Here is a 19912-nt window from a genome sequence, read left to right on the forward strand (position 1 = left end):
CCCCCCCGCAGCTCGCCGTGCGAGCGGCTCCTTCCTTCGCACCCCGCCGCCGAAGGGCGCTCGCTCCCCGGCGGGGCAAGGGAGCTCCGGCACCGCCCGCCCAGCCCCTCCGCGGCGCCCAGCCCGGGGCTGCGGGGGGCACCGCCGGCCGCTGGCCGCCTCTCACCTCCTCCGCCGCCGGAAAACAAAAACCACCCCGAAACAGCACGGGGGCACCGGCACCCTCCTGCCAAACCGGCCCCGCGGCGGGAGGCGGGCGGGCGGCGCGGCGCTGCCATTGGCGCGGCGCGGGCCGTCCCTCCCCGCCGGGAGGAGGAGGAGGAGGAGGAGGAGGAGGAGGAAGGCTGGAGGCGGGGCCGCGCGGGGCGGTCGCTCCAGTCGGTGCGCGCCGGGCGGTCGGGTCGCTGCTGTTGCTGCCGCCGCGGAGGGCAGGGAGCCGGGAGCCGGGCAGGGGCAGGGCGGCGGGGCCGGAGCCGCGAGGGGTGTTGGCGGCCGCGCCGTCGGGGCCGCGCCGGTCCGCGCCCGGAGCCTGCATGGGGCGGCGGCGCTGAGCCCAGCCGCCCCGCTGCCGCCGCCGCCGCCGCCGCGCTCCCGCCCCGGCCCCGCCATGGCCGAGGCACCGCAGCTGGTGGACATCGACCCCGACTTCGAGCCGCTGCCGCGGCCCCGATCCTGCACCTGGCCCCTGCCGCGGCCGGAGTTCAACCCCCCGAGCTCGACCACCTCCAGCCCGGCGCCGTCGTGCGGCGGGCAGCCCGAGGGGGCGGCCGGGGCCGCGGCCGGGGCCGGTGCCGCCGCCTCGGGAGTGCTCAGCGCCGACTTCATCAGCAACCTCAGCCTGCTGGAGGAGAGCGAGGACTTCGCGCCGCTGCCCCCCGCCGCCGCCCCCCCGGAGGCGGCCGCCTGCCGCTGCGGGGACTTCCCGGCGCCCGAGGCCGGCTGCCGCCTCCACCCGCCGGGACCGCCGCCGGTACCGCCGGTGCCGCCGCCCGTGGCCGGTCTGTCGCCGGGCCCCGTGGCCGGGCAGCCCCGCAAGAGCAGCTCGTCGCGCCGCAACGCCTGGGGCAACCTGTCCTACGCGGACCTCATCACCAAGGCCATCGAGAGCTCCCCCGAGAAGCGACTCACCCTCTCCCAGATCTACGAGTGGATGGTCAAGAGCGTCCCCTACTTCAAGGATAAGGGCGACAGCAACAGCTCGGCCGGCTGGAAGGTGAGGGGCGGGTGGGGGGGGACTCCCCGTCGGACGGCGGGGTCCCGGGAGGCCTCGCCGCGGGGCAGCGGGCGCCGCGCTCGGCGCTGCAGACGCTGCCGCCCGGGCAGGGAGCCGCGGCGCTGCGAGCGGCTGGGCACGCTGCCCTCCCCCGGGCTGCTCGCTGCCCGCCGCGCAGTTTGCAGCGCTCCGGCCCCATGCCTTCTTTTTTTTTTTTTTTAGATCCCCTTTAAAATTTTACTTATTTCACCCTTCCTAAGGGAAAAAAAAGCGGTTTTGCCCTCTCCCCGGTGGGGCGCAGGAGGGGCCGGGGCCGCCCCCCCTCTCGCCGCTCTCCGCCCCCCCCCCCCACCCCCCCCACCTCCTTGCCCCGCCGAAAGCAAAAGTTCACGCCGTGTCACGGCGCCGTCCCCGGGCAAACCCGGCGGGAGCACCGCCGCCTCCAGCTCCCCCGGGGCGGCCGGCCGGGGCCGGGGTTCGGCACCCGTGCCGTGGGGGCGGCCGACGGGAGCTGCGGCAGCACCGGCCGCGTCCCCCGGGGCTGGGGGGGGGGTGTGCCGTGCCGGCAGCCGTCCCGGCGCGGCGGGGTTTGCCGTCGGGCGGCGGAGAGGGAGCAGAAGCAAACAGGGATGGGGAAAGAGCGGAGGCAGGACAAGGGTTGCAAAAATACCGTGTGTTTAATGAGTAAGCCGCTGTATTTGTCTTGATGGCTTTGTTAAACTTGGGTTGCGGGAGCGTCTTTCTCCTGTTAAATAGTGGGACAGAGTTTGCTGCTGCAGCGCAGCCTCTGGAGCCGTAGCAGCCTGGTAGCGGTGACCTGTTGGCGGTCGGGTTTTCTGCTCAGCCCTGCGCGGGCTGGTGCCGAGCGGCCGGTGCTGCTCAGAGCCAGGCCGTAAGGCCAGCTGCCGGAGTGCTGCCTTGCCCCAGGTCCCCGAGGGGACCCGCTTGCCGGGTCCCCGGGGGGCCCCACGGGCACTGGCCGCCCTCCCAGGCAGGTGGCCCTGAGCCTGGCGTCGCTTGGCGTGGGGCTGTGTGGCCACGCTGGCCCTTGCCCACCATGGCAGTGGCCACGCGGGACCTGTGGTACCCTCCAGCTGTGCATCCCCGTGGGTGGCGATGGGTCGCTTAACGCTGCTGCGAACAAATCCTCTTCTCTGAGGCCTCTGTCGAGACAGCGTCACCCACCTGTGCCCCTGCTCGCGGCGGAGGTAGAGCGCGTGGTTTCGTGGCACTGTTCCGTGAGAGCGTTGTCAGAATCAGCTTTAGCCGTCTGCGTAGAGGCAGAGCCTCCTCCGCCATGCGAGGAACTAAATGATGGCAATAAATGTGTGAGGTGCACGCACCTAGCACAGTATCAGCACGTCCTGGTGTGCTCGTGACTTTGGTCCAGTTGGGGCCAGCCAAACTCTTTGCTTCACTTTCTAGTATCTGTATATTTGCCTTTTTTAAAAAAGAAAGTGTCAACTCAAATCATGTATTTATGTATTTTTTAACTGCATAGCTAGGAATGTTTGTTACATCAGACTTTTGTAAATTTATTTTCTTTAGAGGTAAGCAACATCCTGCTAAGGAAATGCACATTAATCTTAAACTCAATTTTTAGCTGAAGGCTTTTCAGGCTTTTGAAAGTATTTTGTTAGTTTCTATCGATGTGTTTGACTAAAAAATTTAAAGGATAATTGTCTGAAGACGTCTTTCATGAAAACCCTTAATAGGAGTGAAATGATTGATAGCTGACAACTTTTAAATAAGGTAACTTGTCACTTGAAAATGCTGTTTTTTTCCCAGTGGTATTTCAGTCTCCTTGAAAAAAGCAAGGTACATCAATTTCAGCATGAGTAGAAGAGAACTGAAAACCAAACAAACCAAAATAAAATCAAAGCAAAGAACTCCCAAATTCAAGCAAGCAAGTAAGAAACTCTGCTAGCTGTGTAACTTATGAGGTGCTTCCTATTTTATTGCTGCTCTTCCTGTGGTGCTTCAGCAAATAAGAAGTCTTGCACTCCTCTTTCTGACAGAGCAAGCTCTTCCTATGCCCACGTACCTCCGCTATGACAGGGGCAGCCGTTAGCGGTATGTTTTTTTGGCTGTGGTACCCTCTGGTACAGTGCAGAAGGTACCCTGCCACTGCTAGTGGGTAAATACACATGTACTCTCCTACCATCATTAAGTAGTTACTGTCTTCTGCATTGGACACATATTGCCCTAATGCCTTCCTTCAGCTGCGTCACTGCCAGGCTGCTCAGAAAGTTACACACTTGCAGGTTTTACCACTTTAGCCAGATAAATGCAATGTTTCTTAAACACCTGTCCAGGTTTAGTTACTGGCAGCCATTGGGTGTCAATGCTATAACTGCTCTGGTTGAGGCGTGCAGGCTGTTTGCCTCATTTATCACCACTTATCCACGGCTCAGCTCGAAGAAGGATATTTTTTTTTTCTTTTTGTCTCCCCCAGTTTGGGAGCTGTTGGTTTGCTTGTGCTCTGGGGGCTGGGGACCTGCTGTAGGTGCGGGCTCAGGGCTGGGAGCGAAGCCCGAGTCAGCCGAGGGCCCGGGCGGAGGAGGAGCATCGCTCCAGCGATGAGCACAGATCAGCGGCGGACTTTTCTGCTGACAGAGGGAGTGCGGGTTCGCGTTAGAGCCTGGCACTGACTTAGGGCCGGGAGTACATTGTGTGCAGTCTGAGAAAGAGAGGGGGGAAGGTTTGGGTTTTTTTCACCTTAAATAAAGCTTCAAGACACTTCATCTTGTTGGAGTTTGCATATTTGTAAATGGAACAAGGCACCTTTCAAATTATACACAAAATATTAAAAAGAACGTGCGCTTTCTGCATAGTGGCAAGGCTGTGTTTCTCACCCAGAAGATGAGGGCTAACTGCTCTAATGCTTGTGAATGTGTACTGCCCAGATTTAACATCTGACGTTGAGCTGCTTTTTCATTTTTCACTGAATAAAGAAGTTAAATGGTGTCAGAATTATCTGTTGGGAGCTCAGCATAACATCCAAGTTCTTCCAAGTAAAAACTTTCAAATAAAAATGGCTTTTTAAATAGGAGTAGAAGTCAAAGGTAGTAATGTAAAATTATCGTAGTAGCTTATTAAAGTAGGTAAAATTGTTCTCAGATATACATACAAAGTAGTTTATTCCAGACTTTCTTAGCACAAACTCTGCTTTATAAACACCCCCCGTGTTGAACTCTAGGGGAGCAAAGTCCGCGTGACCCCCGTGCGGTGGCTACCCTGAATGAAGCGCTCGAGGTGCGCTCTGCCAGACCTGCTGCATTGCTGAATGCGAATGCGTGCTGATAGCGACTGGCGTTGCTCAGAGAAAGCTGAAGCAAGACCAAGATCTGTTTCAGAGATAACAAAGAAATTGTTGTGAAAGTGGCATGGAAGAATGAAATTTTTCTCTTAGTAGCAGTCAAGTGAAAGCAATGTTTTCCCTTACCTGTGCTAGTGGGAGACATAGGGCTTAAGACAGTCTATAGTCCTCCAAAAACTTCACTGCTGCTGTAGATAACTCTTTGTTTACTCAAATCTGATAGCTTTTCGGCTAGTCATCATGTATAAAATATAAAACATCTCTGTGATGTGCATATTTCATGATGTCTCTGCTTTATGGCAAGATTGTTGAGATTTATCATAAAGGAGATACCACAGTTAAGCTGCCTTGAATGGTCTCATCCTTTTAGCCTGCTTTTGAAAATAAGCTCAAATCAAAACCTATTATTTTTCTTAAGCAGAAAACACAGAGTTTTGGTGGCATTCGTCTTGAGGTGGATGTGTTGTTTATTTTTCACAGTGGCAGGTGTTAAGGTCGCATGGGTATTTACACCTCCTCGACTTCTACTCCTAAGGAAACTTGATCACCTAAATTTATTTGTTGCCATTGCCAAAGGAATGAGAATAGATGATATCTATCTGCAGAAGGATGAACAGATGTAAGCCTGAAAGCCTGAGGACAAAACAGCCGTGGGACGGGTGCTTTGGGTGGCCTTACTGTAGGAATACTCTGTGGTCATGACTCTATTCTGTAGTGCATTGGTCTCCGTGTAAAAGAAATGCTGGGTTGTGGTGTATTTGATTCAAAAGCCACACGTAGTATGAAATGTTTGAAAGACCGAGAAATCAAGAATAGTCTTCACAGAAGTTGTCCAAAGCTTTTGATTCTAGATCAGTGAACAATTTAAATCTCGGAAAATTATAGTTTATTTAAAGTGGAATGAGTACATCTTTGTGAGGTTTTTATTACGCATTTCTTTTTCTACGTGGAAATATCACAATTGAAGATTGCCTTGAAGAATTGCTGTGTATTCCCTCAATGCTGGTTACATACCTGTAGGCATTTACCTCTGTCCCTTTAGATGCTTCCCTAGGTGATTTGCGGACCCCCTAGCATCATGCATTGTATTACACCTACGTACAGCACACACACATGCATATGCATATATAAGTATATATGTTTAGTTTTCTGTTTCTGGATTCTGCCAGGTTAAATGCGATCACAGTCAAACCTTTTTACACATGGCACTAGTAACAGCCTCAACAGCTGGAAGCCGTAGTTGCATCTGCTCTGCCGCGACGCCTGATCTCAGCAGAGGCACGCTTGGGGAAACGGCCAGACCAGTTCCAGCCTCTGCCCACCCCGTTGTGAGTTTTACTATTTAGTGGCTTGCCTACCTGCTCACTGCCACTAAAAAGTCCTTCGTAGCAGCCTTCCTTGTCTGTCAGTGAGTCACCAGCTTGCTTTTTGCTTAGTAAGTGAGAAGCTTCAGGTATGAAAGTTCAGCTTAATCTTTGCAGGTGCAAGGTGCTCTCCTCGCCTGCGCCGAATAACTCATGGCAAAGCTGCATCGCAATGCCGGCCGTTAACCGTTTGTTCCTTTTAAACTTAATTCTGTTTCTCCTTTTGTGTTTGCCCTTTTGACCTCAGCACTCGCTTGAAGGAAAAAGTCCATTCTGGCCTCAAAGCTCTATGTTGCTGCCCCGTTTTTGGGGTGGCGCGTGGGCTCCCCTTGCCCCATCCCGCAGCGCGGCAGGCAGGTTGCGGCCGGGAGGCTCAAGGTGCGCCCACTGCCCATGGCTCGTGCTGTCTGGTGCGATGCATCCCAGCGTTCGTGGGTGCTTTTGAGCTTCCCATCAGGGCCTTGAGTTGTGTGTTGGAAACACTCTTCGTTTTCTTTGCCCATTTTCTATTTGCTGTGATGTCTGTTCAGTTACTTGTATGATTATAGGTAAGATTAAACACCAAAACAAAATGCCTGAGCGGCTTTGTGTACTGACATAATGAACTAAATTTTCCTGAAGTGCCTGACTTTAAAGAACTTCAATACAAAACCAAGGTAACTGCTCTCTTTGCCACCGTATTCCTTACAAGATGCTCAGCTGCTTCCTTAGTTATCATTATTTTTGTGTCACTTATGCTGTTTCACAAGTTGTCGGTGAAGTTGGTGGTTTAGGGAACTGGGGCTTTGGCTGCCTGGGATAGAAAGGGGAAGCAGCATGGTACAAGGGGATAAAGATGTTTAGGTAAGGTATGTGAGTTTTTTTTTTTTTTTTTTAATCCAATGTTCAACGATAAAATAGGCAATATTTTTGGTGTTTTAGGTTTTTTATAAGACTCCAGAAATTATGTACTCTTGAGATGTCTGTTCAGGCTTTTTTCAGTTTCCAAAGCATAATACTACCTAAATATATGCTCCTCTGTTTACACAACTGGTGAATATTTTGTAAAATGAGCGCTTGGCTTTTGGAACAAAAATGCTGATACATTTTGCAGCCACAGATTTGTGAAATATGTAGGGCTGTGGCTACAGAGATTCAACCTTCATCCCCTTCTGTTTTGGGAGAAAGTTAGTATATGAAACAAGGGTTTCTAATGGGAATGATTTTGATAACCTTGAGTAATGAATACAGAAGTATTATATACTGAAGATACCTGGTAAATAGCTTATTGCTTTCCTCTTTCAGAAATATGTAAAAGATGGATATATTTATTGTCAACTGCTATGAAGAAGGAACTTCAGATTCACTGATGCTTGCTGCAGCTAGTCATAGTTAAGCGTATGGTAGTACATACTAATATTTTAATGAATTTTGTAGCATTTTGTTTGTAAGTCTGGTGTGCCAAAATGGATTTTAAATGTTGGGGAAACACTGCTCTTTGTGATGATAAGCTGCACTTCAGAAATGGATGAAGTGCACTGGGAAGAGTCACATTTTGAAGAACAGCATCTCTGCTGCTCCACAGAGAGCTTCAGCATGAATTAAATTGAGTATTATTGATTATAAATGTAAGTATTATTTCTAAATATATTTAGTAAATGTTACTCGTGCATTCATCGAACAAAGGTGCTTCATTCCTGTACTGTAGTTTGTGATATGCAAACGTCTTAAGTTAGCAGTGCAGCAGCTGTATCATGAAGTTTCTTGGTAGGTCTCCGTTCCTAACGGAGGAGGTGGAGGAATAAAAAGAACGAAGTCAGCTGCTTTTACTGGATTGATGATTATCTGCTAAGAGCTTTGTTAGGCCTTGTGCTTGTGCTAGATTTTGATAGTGGATACTGATCTTTACAAGATCGCTTAAAATAATACCTAAGGAGGCAGATGTATTTAGTTTTGAAGCACTTCTGCAGTAAATGGTAAAGGTTTAGCAATGCTTTGCTTTGTGGCACATGGGACCAGAAGTGGCTAGGTTTAAAAATGTAGTCACTGAAAAACTCCTGGGACTCTGACAGCTGCCGCATCAGACAGAGATTAGAAATTTGCTGGCGGAGCGGAGGGCAGCACTCGATTTGCTCAGACAGCTTACTGTTGTTAAAGGCATCTTGCATCACTGCACAGTATCAATGATGTTATAGTTCTGTTTGAAAATACGTCTTATTCTAGAGTTAATTAAACTTAAAGGTACAAGTCGTCTCTTGTTCCAGCCTTAGAAACCTAATTTTTGGGAATGCTAGGAATCCATGCAGCTGGAAGTGCATTCAGTCCCATTGCCGCTTGAAGCCAGCGTGCCCGGCACGGCTGTGACGGCCTTTCTAAGCAGCCCGTGTTTCCCTGAGTGCTTTGCTGGTGGGTTAAGTGCAGTCCAGGCTCATGTTGGTGTGAGCATGTGGGGCTCCTTTTTCGTCTTGTCAAGGCTGTTTTTGTTGCATAGGTCTAAGGGGTGTAAGTTCTGGAGCCTAGCACTTGCGTACTTGAGAGGATGTAGTGTGTATGTGTGGGACATGATCTCTAAAATAGTACGTATTCAGATTTAAATTTGGATTGATTGCCAAAAAAGTGCTTGCAAGCAGAGGTACCCTTAACCCATAGTACTTGCAGACTAAATCATATCTCCTAGCTATGCTTTGTAATATGTAAGAGCTCTTATTTAATTAGCATCTTCATTTTTTTTTTTTAATATCTATCGTTCAGAGGCCACTTCATGCCAGGCCTCCATGCTTCTCCTGTGTCAGGATGTGAAAGGGTGGAGTGGACTGCTCTCTGCTTCTTGAGTGTTGGCGTCTCCCTCTAAAAATGTTAGAGATCGTCCCCCTCCCCCTTTAATTTAGTTACTACCAGAATGAAATTTTCATCATGCACAGAAATCAGGAAATTAAAAACTTTTTTTAATGAAATGAGCAGTGTGTATAGGAAGTTATACATGTAAGCAGCCTTTGTGCTCTCCATGGAAACTGGTTTTGGGGAAAGATGAAGGTTCACAAAGACAGGAGATGCAGAGGGCAGCCGCTTGCTGGTGAGGCTGATCTGCAGCGTGGTAGCTGAGCAGCCGGGGCACCGCTCTCTTGCTCCGCTGTTGATGTTGCAGAGGAGGAGGGCAGCAAGTGAGCAAAAGTGCTGTATCTGGGGGGACCTTACACCGCTGCTGATCACCTGGAGCTGGTTTTAAATCTCCATGCTGGAGCCGGCCCCGTGTAGATGGGCAGCAGCTGCTGCGTGCAGGCTGTGTCTCTGGCTGCCCCGCTGCCCCTTCTGCGGGCAGATCCACCTTCTAGGGAATCCCTGTTCTTGCTGATGGTCTCTGCTTTAATGCTGCAGCGATATGTGCCTCCTGGCACGGGCAGAACTTGTGACCGTTTTATTTATATGCTGACCTATTTAAATTTATACAATTTAATTCAAGTTTTATTTGTTTTCTTTTTTTTGTGTGTGTTTGTTTTGTTTTGTTTTCCTTTTTGGTAGTTACCGCGAGCGGGCAGCAGAGGGTCTTCGATTTTGCTTTTTTGGGCAAGGGGAGCTCTGGAGCATTGGAATATGAACATTCATTTTGTGGGAGAAAATCAAAGTGCAAAGTGCATGCTTTTTTTCCCTTCCTGAATAAGGACTATACACATAGTTCAGAATATGGACTCTAATTGTCCAAATACTGTTGGCAGTCTCGCTTGCAATGAGAAGGTAGCAACTTCTTCAGTTTTCTTATGCTTAACTCCAGAAACTGTGACGTGGGTGGAGTTTCACTTACCCATCACTGACTTTTCAAACTACCCAGTTAGATAAGACTGAAGCAACTTGCTATAAATGTGGTGACTTGTTAGACCGCATTTATTGTGCAAATGAGCTTACATCCTGCAAGATCAGCAGAAACACTTAATGTTTGCCTGGATGGAAATTAATTAAAATTTGGCGACTGAAATTAAAGGAATGGATTCGTTGCCCGTTGTGTTATATGAAGCTGCCTTTCAGTTCCCACAGTGGGAATTAGTGCAATTGCAAATGTTTTTTTGGCATGTGTGAGTTTCAAGTCCGAGTCGGTGCTAAGTTCTGGCATCTGTAGCCTTCTTAGATTTAGACAAAACTTGTTTCACTTTGTTTGCTGCCCTTTAATATATGTTAAATGTATTTGAAGCTGCTAACAGGAGCAAGGATAATAACAATCCAAAAATACACTGTTGTGGTGGTGGTGGAGGCTGATTTGCTTGTAGCTTGCATTTGCTTAAAACTGATTTGAGTCAATCTGCTAATTTGAATGTAATTGTTAGAATAAGAAAAAAAATACCTGTGCCATACATATCTCGGATATATATCCAGATTTAAATTTTGATTGCCAAAAGCATACTTACAGACTGAGAAATCTTTAGTGTTTGCCAACTAAATTATATCTTATAGCGATGCTTTGCAATATATAGAAACTCCTAATTAGGTATTCAAAAAATGAAGATGCTGTTATTCAGAGATGCTTCATAGCAGGCCTCCGCAGTTCTCCCCTGTCAGGATGTGAAAGGATTATGTGCCCCGTGCTCCTGCTCGCTGTTAACATGTTGATTTCTCTTTCCAAAAATATTCTCTTCAAATGTGAGCCTTCAAATTAAATGTAATTGTTTGCAACCCCCACAACCCCTTCTCCCAGAAAACCTGGCTCTGAAGGCATCCCAGTGACGCGCTGAGAGAAGCGGGATTATTCCTGCTGTCGTCTCCCCTCTGGAAATGCTTAATTAGCAGGTGTAATTTGTAACTGTTTGGTTAGTCCCCCTCTTCTTTCCTTTCCCCCTTTGCCCTCTTCCCCTGCAGCCTTTCACTGTGAGGCTCCAGCATCAGAGCGCTGCGGGGCTGGGTCTGAGGGCTGCCCTTATCAGCAGTCCTCTCAGATGCAAGCCTTGGAAGGTGTGAAGAGGTGGGAAGGCGTGAGTAGAAGGCTTTTCGGGAAAGCCTGGCGCCTGGCTTCTGCCCTGGTGCTGGTGGGGTGCTGCTGTGCAGATTGCTCTGGGCGTTGGAGCCGTGACCCAGCGGCTGCTCCGCACTGGAGCTGAGCCCGCCGGTGGGGTCCTGCTGAAACGCTGCTGTCTGTCGGGCCCGTTTGTGCGCGCTTCTCTGCTGCTCAGATGTGAAGAGGAGGTCAGGGAAAGGAATCACATTTCCTCTTAGCAGTTACAGGGAGAAGTTTGTAGTGATTCACCACCACATAGGTTCCTCACTACTTAAAGCAGTTAAGGTACATCCCTTGGCCTCTCTGGAGGATACCGTGCTGCTGCCTTTATTCCTCAATAAGGTCTTTCAGTGTCTCTGGAGGTTCAGGTGAGGAAAGCAATGCTTGTGCTGAAGTGAAAGATTCATGACAGAAGCGTTGTTCCAAGATAAATGTTTATTGATTAGATTCATTAGTATTACTACTAATTTTTTTTTTTTAATGAGCTTTGTGGTGATGTTAAGGAAGGTTAAGTTGCCAGAGCCAGATCTGGCTCAGGTATTTGCAGTTGCTGTTTGTCTGTCGCCACTGCTACGCTTGTCCTGCTTCAGCCCTGCCTCTCTGAGCTGAGCTCTGCTCAGCTGACGGATCTGCAGCTCAAACCAGAAGCTATTTGAAATTCAGGGTGAGGATACAGCCTCACGTGCGATCTGATCAAATTGTGTTATGTAATTCAACCATAAATAAAAATGCACTACATATTTTTATCTAGCTAGATGTATTTAGATCTTGATTAATATCTAGAAATCTATAGTGAAGGAAGCAATACCACGAAAAGGTGTAATTTCTTCTTAGATGTGAAAACCCAGAGTGTGACTGCATGTTTAACTCAGAGCAGCTTTACTTTTTCGTAGTTGTCACGGTATCTTGGCCCTGCCATCTTTGGGATGGCATTAAGGCAGAGCTGGAAGCCACTTCTGCGTTTTAAGTGCAGGTGGCATGATGCTTGGAAACCTCGGAGAGGGATGGAGAGGGCTGAACCAGGAGCTTTCTCTTTCGGCTCAAGTTGGGGGATTAATTTTTTTTTTGCCTTATTTCCCCCTTTTCCTTGATGAATATACACAGTCTCTGAGTAAAACTATGGTGTCAGGTCTTTATGGCTGAGGGTTTGCCTTTGCTGCAAGAGCTAGGCATCTCTCCTAACGTTGTGTGAATGTATATTCTAGCTGGTGGAGTATTAATGCTGGTCTAGGGTCTGGTCCCTGGTGCTGTTGGTGTGTTGCACCCTTATCCACAAATGTAGTAAATCCAGTAAATGCCTTCTTGAAATAAAAATGAGGATGGGAGTTTAAAAGCAGTATTTTAAAATGCAGCCTGTTGCAATTGATTTTGGGAAAATAGAGAGATGCTATCTTAATGGAGACTTTTCCATGCTTGTTAGGAAACTTGAGTCACTCTTGAATAATCCAGTTTGTTCAGTCTATGAAAACCTGATACTGCACTCTTGCCTATTTCTTCTTTACAGTTCTGTGGCAATGACATAGTAATAAGTATTAAAAGGAGAAACCATAATCTTCTCTGCTTGCAGTCCAAGCCAATGCTAGTCATTCGCTGATGCTATGAAGTCATCCTTTGCTTTGAGGTTTCTAAGACTTTGCTCCAAACGTCTGCTCTGGGTGAGCGGTAGTGGCATTAGTGAGGGAGTCCTGGTGCCCTCCCACTGCCTCTGACCCCTTTTCAGACCGTCCTCCTGTGGCAGAGGAGACCAGTTCTGCGAAGTCCACCTCGTCCTTTGACAGGGATCCCTCCTTCCCCCTTCTGGAGCTCTGGAACAAAAATGAAGATGTAAATGAATTTGCAACGATTGCACAACCTGGTTATGCAACAAGGCTGACGTGCTAGCGTATACATATGTAGAAAACGCCTTTTTGAAGAGATGACATTCAACACAGTTTCACCACCTTCTCCCCAAAGATGAGGGCAACTGCATTATGGGCTTCACCCCTGGTTGGTTAACCTGCATATTAAAACACATCAAATATTCAGTTTCTTTTGACTAAGGGTTATTGTTGATGGGGAAAAAAAAAATTGGTTCTTGTGGACTGTTTATTTGGGAAGGAGTTTTTTAGCTTGGAGCCCAGAGTCCAGGCAATTAACATTACAGTAGTCAGTCCTGGGGCATGTCCCGCACTGTAGTGAGTTTTTGTGCTGTCAGCATAATCTGAACCATCTAAGTGTGTGTTTTGTTTCTTTTTTTTGACTGAATGATGGAGTTTCAGTTAGAGGCATCATGTGCTAGTCCAACAGGTCCGTGAGCGAGTGCTCAGCGTTCCTTGCAGCTGGGAACCCAATTCCTTACTTCTATGGTTTTTAATTTCCCTGGAAGAAGGCGTGCAGCACTGCTGACTCCTGTCTTTTGTGTGAAGGAGGGGGACTGATGGCACGGTGCTTTAACTACGTTTTCAGGGCAGGCTGATTGGTAAGGCTGCCTTGACACCGAATGTGACGCAGGCATTTGTTTTGTCATTTGTCACCTGGCGAGTTACCCTGCGTGTCACGCAGGCTGGCGGGCAGTGCTGCCCTGGGAGCCCGGAGTGGGACCGCAGCTGATCAGAGGCGTGATGCCCCTCGCTGCGTTCACCCACCCCCTCGGGGCTGTCTGCTGGCTGCCTGTGTCCTCTGTGGACCTGTGAGTGAGCTGGGGGACTGCAGCTGGGGCTAGGAGTGGCTCCCTCGGTGGATGTTATTACCAAGCAGCTTCTTGCAAATGTCTTGGACATTGCAAGACATCATTGGTTTTGTCCCTCAGTTGCTTCCCTTCTTGCTTCTGTATTAATTCCTGGTAGGTAGAACAAATAAATGATGATATCTTCATACGTAAGGCTTATTGCTGATTGAAAGAAAAATTCTGCAAACTAAGCAAGCAGACTGACCTGATGACTCCTCATGACAACTGCCTAGTTTAAGTTAACATTCAGAGTATTTTTATCCTAGTTTACTCCTTAGAGGCTAATAGAGTGCTGCTAGAGTAATTGTCAGATGAATCATACCATCTGCCATGCATGCTTTGCTGTTTCAGCAGTAGGGGAGGAGAGCGAATATATACATACAGTGGTCTGAAACAGTATGTTTGCCTTCACTGTAAAACTAATTTAAGTTTCAGAGCTTTTTTTTTTCCTAGCAGGGATTTTACGTTTCTTGCTTTGGTTATCAGTTTAGCATGCAGCTCCAGCACTGTTATTGCTCTGTTGGATGGTCAGTGCCAAACTTTGCAGAGACTCACAAGGTGCAGGGCATGCTTGATCTGGCCTGGTAGCGAGTTGAAGTGGAGCATTGCAAAGTCCTTATTTGAAAACACAGTTCAAATGTTGACCCTTGGGATGGCCAAACTGAGCCAGCTGTAATTTGCACCCCCTAAAAATAAAAAATAATAATAAAAAAGTTGTAGACAAATGAAACTGGAGTGGGTAGCCTGGCAGTGTAGAGGGAAAGGTCACTTGTGGAATGAGTTCTGTAGGACTGATGTTCAAGACTTGTTCTTCCAGGAGCTCTCCTGAGCCAGGGGAGGAGCGTCCTCAGCACGCAGCTGTCTTACCTGTGGGAAAGAGCAAGCTGGCATTTGAAACCAAAAATTCATAACCACAGTGGAGCATTGGACATGTCATGTCCCATCTCGTGTTTTGTCCAGAAGCAGTTATTTGGGAGACTAGCCAATCTGTTAGTAAGGTTCATGGGTTTGGGTTTGGAGAGGGCTGGAATCATAATCTCAAGGAGTTTGTACTTCAGCCCTATCCCATTTTTGAGAACAGGCTATGATATTAGATAATGCTTTAATTATTACCAGGCAGAGTAAATTCTTCCCTTGCTGCTTGTCCTAAAGACCTAATTTTCTCATAAACTGATTTGTCTGGTGAACTGTTGCACTGAAAAGTACTAATAGATTTTGTGCTTTGTTCATGTCTTCAAGCTTTTTATGAGAATTTTGTTTCATGTGCTTGGTTTTAGCGCCCTGACAAGCCGTATTTGAAGAAATTGAGAGCAGAATATTGAAGTGCGGAGCAATTAAACTGTTTTCCTCCCTTTTGATGCGTTTCACCCCTGTCCCTTAAGGGAATGATATATCTGGTAAACTCCAGAATTAATTATGTGAGGTCAGTTGAAGGCCTGAACAATAGCGTGCTCTCTTTTTCAGGCAAGGAAGACAATTTTTAAATGCCAGGAATTAAAAGCGAAGATTGCTTGCCTATGGAGAGGAGTTGTTGCACCAGATATCAAGCTGACATGCAGGCAGATCTCTGCTACCCTTAGATGAGGATTAGTTTATGCCCTGAAGCAAATGGGTTATTAACTCTTGTAATTTTATTTTAGCATGTTTAACAACAGATACTGTTGTTTATAAAACCCGTTTAATCCCTTTTTAATCACTGTAAGTTATTTTCCAGTAGTTATCCTGCAGCCAAGGGTTCCAATGGTTAGTTATTTGCTGAGCAAAACATAGCATTTATCTGTTTGTCTGTGTATTTTTTAAGTCATTCTTTAATGACTTGGATTAGAGTTTATACAGAAAAAAAAGGGGGGAAAAAAACCCGTTGGACCTCTACTTCTGTTGCCTTCTCCTCCTTCTTCATTCCCCAACTCTTCAAATACCTGTAGCAGCCCCTACCTTTTGCTCTTTACTCTTTGGACTCTCTCTGCTGCATCCTCATTTCCCTTCACTTTTCCCTGGCCATCCCTGTTGCTGATGTGAAACACCAGCAGATAATCCTAGCAGATTTTTATTAGCTTGGGCTCTGTGCTGCACCTCAAGGCGTTTATTGATAAATAGAGGCCTTGTATTATGGGATGTATAAACAGGAGCATGTGACTGCCCTCTGCATTGGATTTGAGAACGTAGGAAATAGCGGTGGCGTCGGTGGCGTCATGATGCTCTTAAAGGAGGCAGTGCCTTTTCCTAGAGCCAAGGGTACCATGGGGGAAAGGCTGGCAAGCTTTCAGGTGTGCAGGAGGTTCTTCATGTGTGAAATAAAAGCTGTCAACTTCAAAACTATATAGCTGAGAAGAAACATTTTCATTTTCAAAGATGATCAGAGCAAAAGCATCATTGGCAGCTGTAGAGAAGGGGCACCAGGGGAGGTGTAGGGCTGAGTGGCTCTCCCAAGGGAGAGAGAGATGGAAGCTGTTGGAGCTTGGAGAGGTTGGTGGGAGGGGAGGAAGAGAATAACCCACCATAGTTATCGGCATCGTTGCTTGATGTTTTCCCCCATGTTTCCTATCTCCTCCTGGGGCAAGAGCTGGTATTTGCTGTGTTTGTTCACCACCAGCCAGCTGCCGTGCCATACAGCACAGATAGCCAGCAGACGAACTGATGCTGCAGCCTGTCCTTTGGAAATCAGGCTAAAGCAAAAGCGCGCCAAATGTCTTAATTTTCAAGTTATAATCCAGGTTGAGACAGAGGTGAGAAATATTTACACCAAAAATCATTTACCAGGTTAGGTAGCAGCATGTGTAAAATACAACTCATGCCAAGGTCTTCAGGCCTTTTACATTAGCCCATCTGTGACCCAGGGCAGTGCTGTGGCCGCGGAGATTTCTTCTGAGGTAGACGTTTCCAAACTGCTCCAGTTGTTCTGCTGAACAACAGGGTTTAGTAACACACCAGCTGAATTTGCAGCTGTGGCCCAGGGTGGCATTCTGTTTTTGCGAGCCAGCTCTCAGGGTGGTATCCCTGCGGTGGCCCAGCGGCTGGTGTCCCTGCCCGATGGCAGCGCACAAGGCTGGGGACGCGGGCTTGATGGGAGACTTTGCTGTGCTGCCCTCTGTAAACTTATGGGGTGACTGACTTGAGTCCTGTCTCCCTTCCTTGCTGGAGGTCAAGGAAACTGGAAAGGAGAATTTTGCTCTTCTGGACTCTGTATGTTTGGGTACACATGGATGGCCCATCTGCTCAGAAAGAGGGGTGGAGAGCCTCAAGCCTTTTCAGTTGTTGCTCAGTCCCAGCCACTGTGCTGGGATCTTTCAGCATTGTGCAAAAATCCGTCGTCTCCGTGCCAGCCCCTGGGATGCAATGTAGCAATGCTGCCTTGCGCGTGCGGGTAATTTTGTGCTCTGTCAAGTGTGTGTCTGAAATGGGGTGCGTATACGTGTATATAAGCCACTTTCCAACGCAGCGTGAAAGATTAGGAACAAGAATGAGACAGTGATAACATTTATGCCTTTCTGACTGTAGGAGCTTTGCCTCTTGGCTCTGATTAAGCCAGTGTTTAGCCCGTGAACATTTTTTTTCTTTTAACATTGGGAGATCTGCTATTACAAGACATTTTGCCATCGGGGCCGGATGCCATAAAGCGAATACCTGACTGACTTGAAATAATTTGATTAGTCTGTCTTTTGCTGGGAGAATCCCTTGCTCAGGCCTATCCCAGGGATAAATGAATCATGCAGAGGAGAAATTGAAATTGCCAACCAAGGCTTTAAGTTTGTTGCTGTTAAGTGACTGTTAAATGAGCTTTGCTGTAGGAAACGTGCCTTTTCCTAGAAATGTCTTTAACATGGTCTGAATTATACTGAAATGTGAGACTTCCTTTACGGAAAAAAAAAATCAGAGGGTAGAATATGCTTTTATTGTCAGAAACTTCTGACCAAGTTTATTACTTGTGCTGCTGATTTGCTAAATTACCAATTACACTGAATTTTATTACATGAGGAATAGAAATAGAGTAGCAAAACATGTCTCCACTGACCTGATTATTCCCTCTCCCCGTTAACACCTTTTTTCCTCTGCCATGTAAATCTTGCGTTAAGGTTCACGTAGGTAGCACCAGTAAGAAAAGTAGATCTCGCTTACCATTTAAGATTTGACTTTTCATCTTGTACTGGCAACCTAAAGATCATGTGTGTAATTGCTGATGGGAACCAGTTGTGCGAGAGTCTGATGAGGTTCTGAGGTTCGTCTGCAGCGTTGAAGCTTCAAAGTAGGAAATAGAGGTTTCTTCTTTGTCCCTGACCTATTACCTGGTGTGTAGACCACAGTCCCCTTCTGAACTCCGTGTGAGGTTGCCTGAAGTTAGAAAGCTTAATAGTTGCCTTTAGTTAAGCCTAGTGGTTCCTTTCCATGTGTTGACTTTTGTGATTCAAAGCACCTCTCGGTGTTGCAAGGAAAGCCCTTGGGTAACAGGAGAAGGGAAAGAAGACAGCTAGATATGAAGAGGGTTACATAGTCTGCTTTTAGGTTAGGAGGCTGGTCTGTTTGGGATCGGTAGTCGGTGAAGGAGGATAGGTTCCTGCTCTAACTGTTCACAAGGAGAAACTTCATCAGGCATGGTGAATAACTCCCTAGAAAGGAGGCAGCCCTTGTGAACATCCCCAGAGGTCCTTTTAGACTCCAATTATGAGACACCATCAGTTTAGGGAAAACGCCAAGGGACAGTTGCAAGTGTTGACTAAATAAACTCATCAAATTCAAGCCTGTAGTCCTGAGTACATGGGACTAAGATGGTATCTCAGACCACGTTGTTTCCGGCTCATGTAAGGACTTTGTATTTTGGCTCCTTGAGGGATTGGCCCAGTTTGCCCTGTTGTGCAGACATTGAAAGTTTAGGGAAACCTCTGGGTTTCTCTCTGTACAGGCTATATTTTGGCAAACTGATTTGGAAACCAAGCTCTGGGCATCTTCTTTTCCGTACCACAGTGGGCACTAAAGGACTGGGAAGAAGGTTCTCTAAGAAGGATTAAAAAAGCATGAGCCTCCTAGTCTGTAGAGAAGTCACGGGTGTCACATGCAGTAGCAACAGTCTGCTCTTCCAAGGAGGTGGAAAGGTGACAGTCTTACGTGGGGTTTAACCAGTGCCTGACCTCCTGCTTGCCAGCACTGGGAAGTCTTAACTCTGGTGTCTTAAAGACGGAGCACAACCACACAATTCACACATAGCGTAGGTGTGTTTTTTCAGATAAATAGCATAACTTCCATGCATATGCAGTCTGAGAGGGTTCTCCCCCTTTTCTATTTTGAAAGCAAGACCGTGGATACAGAGTAGTATGCAGTGCATCCCGGTTGCGTATGATGAAATATGCTCTTTGAGCCAGAGGTGGCCATGACGTCCGTCAGTCTTCGACTTGCTCACTCCCAGGACAGACGTAAGAAATATCTGAACTGCAAGTTGTTTTGTGCTTCCTAGAAAGTCTGCAAAGGCTGGATGGTTTCAATGTGGGGACAAAGACTTTAACGTGCCAGTAACCTCAGCGGGTTGCAGAGAAATTTCCTCATATTTGGGAGTAGTAGAGTTTTGAAAATCAAAGCAAACAAATCTGTTTTGGTTGTGGTGTTTATAAGAAAAGGCAAGAGAGGAAATGAGAAGACTTTGAAATGTGAGTTAAATCGTGAGTGCCATGAGTTGTTGTGTTTTTCTCATTTTTTGCTTTGTAAAATCCCGCTTTCTCTTGCTGAGGCTTAGTAAGGAAAGTTTTACTTTCTAAAGAGAAGACAGTGTGTGTCACAAAGAAAAGGAATATCTTAAAGATATGTAATCTGCTACGTAACGGAAGGGTTTGTTATGGAGAAAAACTGCAACAGTAAGACCTTATAGGATTTCCTATTTGTTCAAAAAAAACAATCTTTACCTGGAAGCATGAACTCTTCAATAACATTGTAAATGCAGATGAGAATAAAAGAAAAGGATACGGAATTAAATGAATGTTATAAACAAGCTGCAATTAATAAGGAAGGTAACTTGCTGTGAATTGTATGTAAGAAAATGGCTGTTCCACTGCAGAAAATTAAAATAATAAAAAGAGTGAAAGGAAGAGCTAGTGTAATTCAAAGCTTGTGTGCTTTTTGCAACTTTGTTGTCCAGTACAAGGTATGATGTCTGTCTGCAAGTCTTGTTTTTAGACACATGTATTCTTTTCCATCATCTTTGGGTCAGAAGGAAGAGATTTTTTTTTGCTCTTACTGGTGTAGGATAGAAAAGAGCAGACTTTTGCTTTCAGAAGCAGTGCTGTGTAATGTCATTGAACAGATCTGTTCACATCACTAGCCAAACCGGAAATAAATGAAAAAAAAAATCCAGAAGCTTAAAATG

General features: G+C 47.1%; 1 protein-coding gene across 1 annotated transcript in view; it reads left to right on the forward strand.

Moving 5' to 3' along the window:
* Nucleotides 1–286: 286 nt before the first annotated feature.
* Nucleotides 287–19912, forward strand: part of FOXO1 (forkhead box O1) — a 67311-nt gene continuing 47685 nt past the window's right edge. The window contains exon 1 of the mRNA XM_087758571.1: nucleotides 287–1213. Within this exon, the coding sequence (XP_087614697.1) occupies nucleotides 608–1213 (606 nt within the window). The 5' untranslated portion in view covers nucleotides 287–607. The remainder of the gene's footprint in view (nucleotides 1214–19912) is intronic.

The sequence above is a fragment of the Nipponia nippon genome, unplaced genomic scaffold (genome assembly GCF_047370975.1).
Source record: "Nipponia nippon isolate SJK-2023a ecotype South Korea unplaced genomic scaffold, ASM4737097v1 scaffold_2, whole genome shotgun sequence".
NCBI classification, from domain to species: domain Eukaryota; kingdom Metazoa; phylum Chordata; class Aves; order Pelecaniformes; family Threskiornithidae; genus Nipponia; species Nipponia nippon.